Raw genomic sequence first — 14,473 nt, forward strand, 5'->3', positions numbered from 1 at the left:
GGAGCAAATTCGTGTGTTTGTGGCATAGCCTAATAGGCATCCGTAAGGACCTTCATTACTCCCAGGGTTTCCATGAAAAGGCATTGGGCCCCTCTAATCTCATGCTCGTGGTGCCTATGCCTCCAGGGGGGAGCCCCCTCTATACAAAATGGCATCTAAGGGGATAAACACTGGTGATCAGTTGGTTGCAAATCCCAAGCATTAGGAACAGATTCCTGAGCATATAGGAGATGCCACATTATTACGTTAGTCATTAATGGGTTAAGAGACTCCTTAATAATTCTTGGGAGGTCACATGCACCAGAACTGAAATCTACACCAGCCAGGGGTAACTTTCAGCTAGAACTCACTCACATCAGTTTTCAGGTGTGTTATAGGACAGTACATTCTCCACATATGCCACATGGAAAATCTCCTTGCGGAGCTAAAACAGAATGACACTGCCCACCAAGATGTATAGCTCCACTGGAATACCTTTTATTATGCTGTCAAATTCCATTCTGCCTTTCCTACCCCTTCCTTTCTAAACCCTCTCCCTATCCAGTCACCTTCTTTTTCCTCTCTTACCTTAGTTTTCCATTCTCTCTTTCTGCTAGAACTCATCTCTCACTTTTCAAACAACTGCGTTTCTCTATATACTCATGGTGGGAGGGTATCCTGGGTTGTATCCTGGGAGGGTATCCCTGGGGCTGTTTCCATTCCCCCATCCCTTACCAATGCATAGCAATACGTTTGAATTAATGTTTTTGTTATTTTACTCTCCTGTGACAGAGTATTTGTTCAGTCTCCTGCCCCCGTCTACTCTATTTTTGCTCCCCTTCTGTTGTTGTACCCTATGTCATCTACCCTCTCCCCCTTCCCCTCTCCCCCACCTATGCCTGATCTAAAGCTTCTTCTGTTGTTCAATTTTTGTTACCCTTCTTATGAAAATTAATACAATTCTTCATGTAAAAAAATGTATTGAGGGACAACAAAAGGACAAAGTGGCACATCTTTGGTGTAAATCATTGCCACGTGCTAAAGATGCTCCAGTACTACTCTAGCTTTCTGGCATAAATATATGAAAAATACATATAGATAGATAGATAGATATTTCTTTTAGCCTTATAGCCAGTGGAATAAATACCGGAGTAGCAGCGGTAGCAGCTGCCACAGGGCCTGGGACAGTAGGGGGCCTAGCGGACTCCTTATGTTTTTTGATTTATTGTTTTTTAACAGGCCGTTACCTGCTGGAGTAACCTCAGCAGGTAACGGGCCCTATTTACTTACTGATCCCCGCTCCTGCTCACAGCCACAAGCGCTTCTCCTTCTGCGGAAGTGGAGGCAGCTGTGATCAGGAGTGGGGGTCGGTAAGTGAGGCCAAGGGCCCACAAACCCCAACATACACTGCTATCATTATACTCTGGGGTTTTATGAGACCCTGGAGTATAATGATTGGAGACCCAGGGTAGGTGAGGGAACATAAAAAACACTTTTACTTACCTCTCCTGCACTCCAGCATTCTGCAGCCCTGTCTGGTGTCATCCCAGATGTCACATGGGCCAGGCTGACGTCATTATGCGTCGTGACACAGGCCTGCCTCACGTAACCTCTGGTTCAACATTGAAGACGGAAATGTGGCAAGGAGTGTGCCGGAGCCAGAGAGAGGTAGGTAACATTATTTTTTATGTATCCTCCCTTCAGTCTCCAATCATTATACTCTGGGGTCTGCAAAAACCCCAGAATATAATAATTGTTCATGGGTGATCCACAATGTGGGCCATTATGGGGCATAACACTGTGCAGGGGCCACTATGGGGCATAATATGGTGTGAAGGGGCCACTATGGCAAATAGTAGTGTGTGCAGGAGCCACTATGGTAAATAGTAGTGTGTGCAGGAAGGCAGTTTGTGCAGGGAGGACGGGGTGGGGGGCCCCATGTAAATTATTCTCCGTGGGGCCCAGCTATTCCTAGTTATGACACTGCAAATAGTACAATATTTTTGTACCTTTTTTGGAAGATAGGAGAACCTGCCCCTCTAATGCACTGCCCATACTTAAGACAGCAAGTCTAATTGACAGATCCACTAAGTTTTTGCAAAATCGTTGTGTGACAATCACTTACAACCTATTACTGCAACCAGAGAACACACACAATAGAAAAGAACAGTTTGTCTTCCCTGCTCTCAGTTACAACACTCTTTATTCCAAGGGCTTTATAAGCAGCCATATATACTGTCTCAGCTCACGTACAATGTGATATGGGGCTATTAGTGTAATCTCAACTGAGTTTTTATATTATGACTTGGAATCTCTATTTATATCTTCATTTTTGCAGTCTATTATATTATTTTAGGATATGTTCACACAGCAGTAATACGAGTCAGAATAATATGCTATTGTGCCTGCTAGAGAAATATGAGGCTGATCCTTGGGTTTCTGTAGTGGTTTGTAGTTTTGAACGTCCGAAGGTCTGCACTATTCAGTGGGGCTTCTCAGTGTGACCACCCACCACTATTTCACAACTGTTTTTGATCAGAAGGCAGATAGTAGGCATTTTGCATATTGTAATCGGGAGGGGGGGAGGGGTTGTGGTGGAGTCAGTGTGACGATACTCTTATTCAAGAGATCATACTATATCAGATTTCAGGATTCTGACCAAGTTCATGTGACAGCTCCCATCAGGGCTGACATCACCCAGCTTTCCAAAAGAACAGGCAACTCAAGAACATTTCTATTGGAAATTCTCATGAACCTTGATTCTTTCCCTTTCAAACACCACCTGCAGTCCCCCTGGCAGAATACAGGTCTGGCTACCCCATATATCTTGATACGTGAATCCCTACTGATCAGATATTTATGGGATATGCTGTGGATATTCCATAATTATTTATGGTGGGGAAACCCTTTAAACTGTTTGTACAGTGTTAACATTAGAATTCACTTATCCCTCGTTCACATCTGCGTTTGTATTTCATTCGGTGTAGTCCGCATGGGGACCCCCGAACGGAATACCAAACACATTTGCAAGCGGAGTGTATTAAAAGCACACTGACCCCATAGAGTATAATAGGGTCCATGTGCTTGCCACGCATTGTCCGCACGAATCATGCGGACAGGAACGTAGACTGTGAACTACATGCGGACTCCCCCAAAAGAATAACAATGCAGATGTGAACGAGGGATAAGGGTTCTCATTTTTAGGCTGTGGCTTAACAAGTGACCCTCCATGTCCCCATAGGAAAACACATATTGTGTTGTGACGAAACCATTGAATTGCTCAAAATCCGTCAGCCTTGTGTTAAAAGAGAATTATAAATGGAACCTAAAAGGAAATACATCATTGCAGAGAGATTACTTCAGTTTCTTGCATGAAATGATCACATTATTGAGTGTTACTTGTATGTAAAGTGCTTCTAATGGTACTGGATAAATACCCTGACACATACAGACCTTGTGCTTTTCAGTCCACTGATGTTTTACTCTATGTTTCTATCTCCACAACAACCACAAATTCACTATAAATCACTTAAACAACCAACCATAAAAACACAATCAAGGAAGCCCTAAAACTAATGTTGCAAAAGACAAACTGCAGTAAATCGAGGACAATAAAACATAGATTTATATTAGTTCTCAGCTAAAATCTTCATCCACCGTGAAAGCTTCATGGAAAAAGTGTCTCATTTTTCCTCAATATCAATTCAATTAAATACGGGCTAAGTAATTACAATTAACGCAGGCAATTTCATATTGTAAATGTTTATGTTGCAACAGCCTCTTGGTTTATGCTCTGAGCATATGTAGTAGAAAGACTAGAATTTAAATACCACCAAGGAACATATTTCTCTCTCCAGGACTTATTTCAAGTTATTTCTAAGACTGTCACTATAGTTCAATGTGACAAAGTGAATAAAAAGCGTAAAATACATCGCAAACAAAATGTCTGTTAGTGTACTAGCTCTACAGTGATATTAAAGGCATTCTCCAGATACCATATATGACCTTCACTTATTCTAGATTTCGGAAACCTTTGTCCCTCTATATTAGGATGACTAGTAGGCCAAGTATTCGTGCCACCATACCATACTACTCAATGGAAGGTATGGAAGCCGCCACATTAACATGCTCACTTCCATCTGTAACTCTCGTAAACTTGTATACATCAGGAATCCATTCAACTCCACTCCAAGGCAGCAGTAATATTAAGGATAAACAAGGAATAATCTTCACTTCACTGGAGGTCTTAAGCACAATTACATGTCTTCAGGGACTCAGACTACAGATAAACTCAGTGTGTAGTTTGATGCTATCTATTAACACCTTTTTATTCTGAGTGCAATTTACACCATTCTTTACATGCAGCACAAGGGTAAATACTCAAGGCTCGTTCACATCTGCGCCCAGGGCTCCGTTATGCAGGTTTCCGTTTCCTGCACAAAACAGGGCAGAGACGGAAACCTGCAAGCATCTTTCAAACCCATTCATTTGAATGGTTTTGAAAAGTGTCCGGCCGTGAGCGCCGGTGAGTGTTTTATGCTCTCAGCGGTGAAACCGTTTTTTTTTTTTAACTGGACACAGAGTCGGACATGCAGTACTCTGTGTCCGGTTTAAAAAAAAGTGCGGAGAGCATAAAACACTCACCGGCACTCACGGCCGGACTTGGCATGACAGGTTTCCGTCTTCTGCATGCAGAAGACGGAAACCTGATAACGGAGACCCGAACGCTGGTGTGAACCCAGCATAAGCTGGTCCTGAAGCAATGCTTCGGTGCATCAGGCAGGGCCGGTTTAACCATAGGGACAATGTCTCACTTACACGAGACTCTACAGTAGCAGAGGCCCCTTTGGACAGCAGGGCAGTCCTGCATTTGCTGTCTCGCTCTCGAGGGCAGCGGGTCCAGGCTGGGAGCAGGAGGCACAATGTAGTGATGTCACTTTCACGCACCTGTTGCTTCTTCTTCTAAGGGGCATTATAATATGTGGGGGCCATTGAGGGGATATTATAATTTGTGCATGTCAGGTATTTCTAAGTAGTGGTGATAGGGGCCCCACTTACGAATTATTTGCACAGGGCCCACCAATATGATAAAACAGCCCTGCCATCAGGCCTTCATCAGACTCTAAGTAAAAGGAAGAGGTGGTTGGTGCAGAACAATGTGGGCTCCCTAGCAGAACAGTCTGCATTTCTCTGCACCAACCCCATCTTCCTTCATGAATGCCTGATGCGTCGAAATGTTACTCTTGTACCGTATGTGGATGGCTTGAATAATAAAACATTGCCATACTGTACACTAACAAGGTGCTTATATTCTGTTCTGTGGGACCCTACTTGAAGCCCCCTAACTTCTACAAGTCAAAGTACTGCACACGCCTGTATTACCAAGCTGGTCCTGTTATAGTGGCGCAGTGGTGTAGCCACCTGTAGATACGTTTCTTGGCTCATGCTTACTTACAGTCTCAGTCTCTCATTTGCCTTTGATCGGGCACAGGGTTGGATTTGTTGGAGTTTAAACCATGGTCCGGAACAATACAAAGCCACTAGTTTCTTTGTTATAGTCTTTCAGACTTGCCATCCTCTGTGGCTTTCTTTCTGCAAGTGAACACTTGATGGCTGTCAATTTAAAGACAATGCTCACTCTCAGTCACTCTTTCAGCTTACCCAAGTACCCTGCGGTGACAAACCAGGCCTAAACACACAAGGTTATACGGTCAACCTTCAACTTCACCTGATGCAACAAAAGAGTCCTTGTAAGGGTACACGTGTGTGAAGAAGTCGGGACCGATAGAGAGATGGAGTAGTTCTCCAGTATCGGGTGTGCCACAGTGAGTTGTAGTAAAATAACTAAGAAGCTCACACCTCTTAATACTTCTGGCACATCTTGGATGGTCCATGTGCCAAAACACCAGCTGCAGACTGGTGTGGATGTCAGGAATTATTTGTTCTTGCACAGATCATGTTAAATTTGTCACTCCATGAACCCCACTACTCTTCTGTCCACATCCTTCCCACTTTTTAGTGCTGAGTGGGGGAGAGTAGTAAATATGACTGTGCACCCAAAATTACAACTTTTATCATACACTTTATGCTACAAACTGGCATAGATTATATTTCACCCACTACCTTCCATTCTAAGTTGTGTTTTTTTCTGTTTAAGTGACAATTAAAGCTATTAAGCAAATTATCTACAATGCTTTAGGGTGCATATGCTCACAGCACTGCTAAGTCCTGGGTTTTATAACATTGTTATCACATTTAGTGAATAGTCACATTAAGAATCACAACCAGACTTCATCCTAATAGCAGGAAACCTTCCACTTACGCAAAGCCTTATCTTATAATAAGCTAATAATACAGGAAACATAGTGAGGAAGAACTGGGTGCGTTCACACGATGTAACGTGCCGCGTGATATGTCACGTATACGGCGTGTGAGAGTTTGCGCGCTGTAAACGCTCCCATTGATTTCAATGGAAGTTAGGATCATATACGCCGCGTTATTTTGCGGCCGTGATTTTGCGGCCGCAGAATCACGGCTGCAAAATAGTGCGGCGTATACGATCCTAACTCCCATTGAAATCAATGGGAGCACTTACGGCGCGCAAACTCTCACAAGCCGTATACGTGCCAGATCACGCTTCACGTTACATCGTGTGAACTTACCTTTAAAGGGGAATTTCTAAAGTCACCTTTACTGGAGCTTGCATTGGTGCAATTTGTGACCAAACTTAGCAAATATTGCACAATGTTTGATAAATTTGCCACATCTATAACTTTTTTTTTTTAAGGGATTCTATCATTAAAATTGTATTTTTTCTGCCTACCATGTCGGAATAGCCTTAAGCAGGCTATTCTTCTACTACCTTTAGATGAATTCTCCGCGCCGCCGTTCGGTAGAAATCCTGGTTTTCGTCGGTATGCAAATTAGTTCTCTCGCAGCACTGGGGGCAGTCCCCAGTGCTCAAACAGCAATGGGGGCGTCTCCAATGCTGCAAAAGAAATCTCCAGCGCCGCCTTCATCTTCATCTGGAACGGCCTCTCTTTGTGTCTTCTTCCAGAGCTGGGTTCAAACTTCTAGGCCTCAGGCCTCGGGCAAAGCCGGTGGGCATGCACAGTTTGAACCCAGTGCTGGAAGAAGACGCAAAGAAAGGCCGTTCCAGACAAAGATGGAGGCGGCGCTGGAGAGTTCTCTTGCAGCATTGGGGACGCCCCCAGTGCTGTTTGAGTGCTGGGGCCGTCCCCAGTGCTGCAAGAGAACTCATTTGCATACCACCGAAAACTGGGGTTTCTACCGAACGGGGGCCCAGAGAAGACATCTAAAGGCAGGAGAAGAATAGCCTTTCTTAAGGCTATTCCGACATGATAGGCAGAAAAAATACAATTTTAATGATAGAATCCCTTTAAAGTGGAGTGAGGGCTGCAAAAATCCCAAAATTTGCAAATGAGCTAAAAAAAAAAAAAAAAAGTCACAAAATTTGACTTTTCAACATTTTGACACCAAATTCTTGAATGCAAGCCTTAATAACTTAGCTCCCCTGTGTATACTGAATGGCCCTTATACAAGAAAAGCCAAGAGTATGCAGAATAATGGACAGTCCTCATTTCTAATGAATTCATGTTTTTGATTTTTTTTGTAAATTTTTGCCTTTAGCTTATTGATATGTGTCCTTAAAGTAGACGTTAATTTAATGTATTGAGGTTTAGAAAGAATGTTGTTTTATTCCAACACCACGACTACAGTGATATAATAAAAATACATTTATTTAATCCAAACGTTAAAAGACATACTGTGAGCATTAAGACATTGTACAGAGCATTGCACCAAGGAAGCCCACCCTTCTTACATATTTCAAACTCACACCCCTAGGTCCCTATGCTCAGTTCACATCTGCAACCGGTCTCCTTACAAGCATTCCATTCGCCTCTCCGCATGAAAATTGTGGGGAGAAAAGCGCAGCAAGCAGCGCTTTTCTCGCTGCATTTTTCATCCTTTTAGTGCAGAAACCGAGCGGAAACTACATGGACCCCATTAGAGTCTATAAGGTTTCCTAAAGTAACCGCATTTTTATGCGGATTTGGTTTCCGTTCGAGGGATTCCCAAGCAAAGCCACCCGAATGGAAACCCATGCACAGATGTGAACCAAGCCTTAAAGGGGTTGTCCCACAAACTTTAGACTGGATGACCTTTCTCTCATTCCTGATTGCAGCCAAGGTTAGCTTGGATAGGACTGGTGGTGGTCGATGGCCCCACCCCTGCACTCCCTCACCACATTTCCACCACAGTAGCAAGGGCAGCTTAAAAACCAAATTTACACTAAAAATTGGGACTTTTTATGCCTTCTACAGCAGAAAACTGATGAACAAGGCATAATAAATCTAGGTCATCATATTTTAGTTTCTGGAAAGGTCACTATATTGTGAAGGGCATTGATACTGAAAGCCCCTATGATCAGCTGCTATAGAAGTGTTTGTGCACTTTTTTTTGCCATAGCACTTCTTTAGGAAAAATAAGGTATTACAGCCACTGATATGAACTTGTTATTAATGCTCTAATCCACTTTATTAACTTAGCACCCCTAATAGGGTATAAAGGAAATCATCATCTAAACTGGACAATAATGTCCCCAGCATATTCTATGAGATATTTTGGAATGTGTAATCTAATAACACTTCAGATAGATATCCCTCTCCTTGTATATTTCCCTGATGTAATAAACAGCTCTCTATCTGGTCAATGAAGCATCCATTATTATCTATTGATGACCTTTCCTTGTAAAAAGTTTCCATTCAGAAATCCCACTCTATAAACATGGTCATTTACATTGGTTTAATTACTGTACATCACAGCCTGAGTATCAGGTTAAATTGACTCAATAGGTGCTAATGAAGCAAAAATAATGAGTTCAGCTCTTGTACATCTGGCATGTATCTGGGCAACCTATACGTGTATGTCACAGGGTATATAAAGTTGTGTCACTCGCCATGAGAGTCAGGAGTACAGGAGACTGCTCACGGTAAGCAGCATGGAGTCCTCACTATTAATGTGCCTGTGTTATATAGCATTGCTATGTATAGACTATTCCTTGCATTCTATTGGCATATTGATATGGTTGTTGGAGGTTTATCTATTTCTCTGCAGTGGCTTTAATCCTAACCTTAAATATAGATTATTCTGCATACATTCTCTTACTCTGTGATAGGACACCATCTGACATCTTAACTGGGTAAGAACTGTCACATTACAACTGCAGTATCAAGTACAGAGCAGGAAATCTAAGGATTGGTACATAGTTTGGTGGGAACAAAATTTGCTTAGCTTTTGCTTTTTCATATAATTCTATCACTCTCAGCCTAGGAGTTATACAGAGGGTCCAATTCAGTGAATGTCAGATAGTTCTCCATAGGAGATGGTTGTCAAACACTGAATAGGCCAACTGAGAGACTTGAATGATTAAATCACAAGTTAGGCTTGGTTTACACTACCATCATTATAGTCTGTTATTCTGATTGGTCATAGGATCAGAGCAATGGACTTATATGCCATCTAGCTTATAACATTATAGTAAATGGGTTCCCCATCTGCATTAGTCATTCTATTGCATTTCAGTCAGATCTTGAAAGGAATCAGAACAACAGACTTAAATTACAGCAGTAATTTTAGAACCATAGTTTTCTCCTTTGTGCTACAGAAGTCATATCTTGTATTGTGTGGGGCTAGTTCTATTTTTATAGAAGCCAAGTATATAGCAATTATGTGAAATTAAAAATAAATAAATAATAATATTACATTTTTTTAATACTCTTTGACTTTTCTATATATTACCTGACTTTTCACTGTAAAAGCACTCAGATGCTGGCACTATATAGCGGTATTATTAAACACTTTACTGTAAAATCTAACTAATTTCTTCTTTTCTGCAGATTAAAGACAAAATGATGACCACAAAATATTTAGCTGTCTTTTTCACCTTTATTGCCTTCAATACCATAGATTGTGAAGAAACTAATATAAGGTAAATTGGACACTATATAAAACACATGAACAGTATACTTCTATATAATGAGTGGTCAATAAAGTATATTCATAGAGATCTGAGGGTTTATCAATAGAATTGTTACACTTGTTTGTTACAATCATTTGGTCATTGATAACTGATCTTATAATTGAAAGATCTGTGACAACCACAACCCAAGGCAGAAAAGCATCCCATGAAAGCTTATACAGCCTGACTGCTACTTACTTTCATGTCTGGGACCCCAGTGTAATGTGGACCCTCGCCATATACATTTTACATATTGTAATTGTAACTCTTCTCTCATCTAGAGCGTCAATGAGCAGTGAAGAGGCGCAGCCCGTACAGAGACGATACTCAGAGGCCATTCTAGCCAGTGACTACAGCAGATCAGTTGATAACATGCTCAAAAAGAATTTTGTGGACTGGTTGCTGGGCAGAAGAGAGAAGAAAAGCAAGTATGTTTCCTAAGCCCCATTTTACACAATCAGTATACCAAATCCTTGATATTTTATTGTAAGGCTGAGGCCCCACACTGGGAAAATACAGCTTTGTTTTTATGTAGATTTTGCTGTTTTTGTTTTTGAACCAAGAATCGCTACAAAAGGTATGAACGGTCCCTTCTCCCATTGAAATCAATGGGAGCGTATACGGCCCGCAAAAGCTCCCGCGGCGTCTACGTGCCAAATTATGAGCCAAAAGACATCGTGTGAATGCACCCTTAGACTTACGTATAAGCTTATACATGTTTGCCCCCTTGCAATCGTACCTTGATAAGGAGTTACAATGCTAGTCAGTATGCCTTTAAAGTCTTGCCAGAAGCAGAACCTAATAGGCTGAAATATACAATATACTGCAATATCGTAGTATACCGTGTGGAGGGGCCACTATGGGACATTATACTGTGGATCATAATATTGTGTGGAGGGGCTACTTTATGGTATAATGACTTTAGTATAGGGGTTGTGAGCTTTATTATTGCACGGCACGCCAAGTACCTCATCAGTAATTTTTTATTAAAATTGGCACACTGTACAAAAAAAAGGTTGCCTACCCCTGATATACAATTTGAAAATTCCTTTATTATCCAAACTAGGCCATATCCTTAAAGAAGCAATGTTTTTCCACAATGGGAAATTATTGCATATTTTTTGGATATGCTTTATTTGCTTTTCTCTGTCACCCTCAAAGAAACCCCACTTTTTCTTAAACAATCGAACTGTTAAACCAGAGCTTTGCTCACTTGTTTGGGAGTTAATGGCAATGTATAGGGTAGAGCCTTGGGCATATGGGGCAGATAAGTACTATTATTGTAAGCAAGTGTTCACCTAGGATCATGCATGCACACAATGATGTATGCTTGACTTTCTAAATCTGGCTAAGTAACTTGATTGAGTACATATATGTCATATATACATATCATGTATGCTGGAACCACAGCGGCCACTTCTCTGCTGCAGTAGTAACAGCCTGCCCAGGCGGGAGCAATATGCCCATATACTCTATATGCCCATGTAGGGTTTTATGTGCCATATAATAAAAATGGCTGCTGCCCATTATTTTTGTGGTTATTATGTTGTAAAGAAAGAAATGTGAACCCTTTGACCCGTGCCTGTTCTCTTCCATAGCAGTATTTCTGACTTTGCCAAAAGACAGGTGGATTTCCAGATACCAGATTTCAGTACAGACACCGAATCACTGGAAGGTTTTGAAGGGAATAAGAAATTTATGCCCTGGATCTTGAAATACAAACAGATGAACAGGTAATAAAATGAAAATCTTTACCATATATAATACATAATATATAGAAATCACCTGTACACATGCTACCAGCGCCATGTCTATGGACAGTAGGTCATTTTGTTGCCCCTGTTTTGGTTGATCATTTGCAGTGCTCAGAATGATGTGAATGCAGCAGTGTGCCAGCAAACCTTGGATCTACTCATGGCGATGGATTTATGCAATGCTAGGTGAGCTTTAATCTACTAATATGTAGCAAATTGCACTAATGGTGTCCATCCACTGAAAAATATGACACATTACTGTGCATCATCTCAGTATGTCTATGTACTTCAAGAAAATGGCAGCAATGTGGACGACCTTAAGTTGCAAAATACTTGGGATAACACAAAGAGAATTTGTTCCAAATAAAGGACACCTGGAACAAAGTGTCTAAATGTACTTTTTTTTTTTAACTTAATGGGGGTTAAACACCTCCCCCAAAAAAACTCAACTGCTACCACCACATTTCGGTGATAAACACCATACTTTTATTATATATCACTTTTTTTATTTTGGAGAAAATAGGGGTAACGGGCCTTCACTAGTGACTATACTACCCATGGCATTAAAAATATATGAACTGGAATCAGTAATGAATTGCTATTTAACATTACAGCTGCGCCATATATAAAACCATACTGCAAATTTGGCTGATCCCCAATATCCGCCACCAAGGCCAATTCTAACTTTTCTGCTGTCTGAGGTGGAAATTGAAATGGCGCCTCCCCCAACCCCCTCCTATAGTTAGAAAATTAGGCTTGACTACCACTACACATGGGCACCACTCAGCCTGAATGAGATATGTCTTGTTGAATGAAAACATTGATAAAAATAGTGCCCATGGCATAGTCTTATTATATCCGGCAAGTTACTACATAATAGTATGGTGAAAAGCATGTTGGGTAGAATGTTATGCTAATACAAGAATTGTTTTTACCTCCACAGATTCCCCTAAGCAGCATCACATCACTCAATTCAAGAACAGTTGTTGGAGAGATAGTGGAAATATTTGAAGCTTTATTATTGACCAGCATTAAATATGTATTCACAATGCAATAAAAACATTCATATAAAAATAATCAGCTTTCTGGCTTTTCTTGACCTTTTTGATAACATTTACTGTCAAAGGGGCTGCCCTACAATCACAAATTGTCATGTATTCACCAATGGTAACGGTCCTGTGCCCCCAGTTTGGATGGATCACTGGTCCCATATGAGCACTCTCGTTTTGTCTATGTAATTTAGGAGATAGCCTAGTATAGCACAGCTATCTTCAGTCCCATAGACTGAGTGAAGTGGCATCATGCATGTGTGACTGTTGGTTAATTCATATAGGGGGGCACAGGACCCATGTTCTCATAATTAGTAGGGGTCCCAATGATCAGGCAATTAACTATCCTGTGGATAACTAATAAATTATGAGCATATATCCCATGCAAGGGATTGTAATAGCTAGCTGCATAGTGAATTGTGTGCTAGACCAATAAAGTGGTTGACTAGGAATTGACAAACAAGACTGTTTTTTTCCAATACTAGCACCATATCTGTTGTGATTGGTATTGCAGCTCATGCCGATTAAAGGGGTTTTCCAGGCAAATTTTTTTTTTAAAAAAATGGTCTGTTAGTGCTACTAATGGGTTAATAAGTTTACCCAAATACCTTTAGCAGTGTTTTGAGTGATTTCTGGCTTTCTCTGGGAGCTCCTGGTATCCTTTTCATTTGTTTACATGGGTAGTGTAGTGTTGTAGTGAGGATATAGGTCTTCTGGAATAAGTCCACTATGAGATGGTTACTCTTGTAGATCAGAACACTTTATTCCATGCTTCCATCATGGCTCCCTGTCTAGCAACTCCCCCCTAAGCTTAGCTCCTCCTCCATTACTACCTCACTGTTGCTAGGCAGACAAAGCAAGATAAGTGAGCAGAAAAGAACATACAGAACATACTTATAACAACATCACAGGTAGCTTCCTGCTGTTTTAGCCTACAACTACTATGATGCACTGCAGTTCACTCAGATCTCCCTCATAACCTCCCCTGTTTCCCTAGCTAGCCACGGACTACTAGCCTTACCTACCTAGCTAACTTGGTACCCAATCCCCTCCCCACCCCATCATGTCTTCTTACCCTGGAGATGACTTTGAGGTGCTGCTGTCCCCTCTTCTGCCTGCAAAATAGAACGCTGGCAGAAGCAAAGAGAAGCAGTGGGCCTGCCACGCATGCGGAATGCAACGCTGCTTCTCTTTGCTTCTGTCGGAGTTCTATTGCGCAAATGTCGGCTCCCTTGTGAAGGAAGCGACACCTAGCAGAAAAAGAGGAAGTGAGCATCGGCGAGTATGATGGAGATGGGGATGGGGGAGTATGATGGAGATGGGGATGGGGGGGGGAGAGAAAGAGGAGCACTGGTGACCTCCCGACACCGAAACAGCAAAACTGGACGTCACCAGGAAATCAGAAAATGTGCCTGGGGCGGTGTTTCCTGCACCCCTGTATTTTGGAAGCCTCCTGGAGCTTTCACGAGAGTTGACAAACTAGTTTAATCCTGTTCATACTATGACAAAGATAGTTATAGCATACCTCCCAACCGTCCCGATTTCCGCGGGACATTCACGATTTTGGTGACGTGTCCCGCGGTCCCGGTTGGAGAGAGGTATGTCCGGATTTCAACTCAGATCTGCGTTCGGAGGATGCATATCTGAGT

At 41.7% G+C, this 14,473-nt stretch overlaps 1 protein-coding gene across 2 annotated transcripts; it reads left to right on the forward strand.

The window, feature by feature from the left end:
* The first annotated feature begins 8,960 nt into the window (after positions 1–8,960).
* Positions 8,961–12,806, forward strand: GIP (gastric inhibitory polypeptide). Of its 2 annotated transcripts, none has more exons than XM_075278704.1 (6): positions 8,961–8,992; positions 9,900–9,991; positions 10,303–10,449; positions 11,620–11,754; positions 11,884–11,961; positions 12,719–12,806. In XM_075278704.1, the coding sequence occupies exons 2-6, from the start codon at positions 9,912–9,914 to the stop codon at positions 12,726–12,728; spliced, it is 450 nt and encodes a 149-aa protein (XP_075134805.1). In that variant the 5' UTR covers positions 8,961–8,992; positions 9,900–9,911; the 3' UTR covers positions 12,729–12,806. The 2 variants fall into 2 exon arrangements, with proteins under 2 accessions (XP_075134805.1, XP_075134806.1); XM_075278705.1 differs by having other exon boundaries at positions 11,623–11,754.
* The last annotated feature ends 1,667 nt before the right edge of the window (positions 12,807–14,473 follow it).

Source organism: Leptodactylus fuscus, chromosome 6, assembly GCF_031893055.1.
Source record: "Leptodactylus fuscus isolate aLepFus1 chromosome 6, aLepFus1.hap2, whole genome shotgun sequence".
NCBI classification, from domain to species: domain Eukaryota; kingdom Metazoa; phylum Chordata; class Amphibia; order Anura; family Leptodactylidae; genus Leptodactylus; species Leptodactylus fuscus.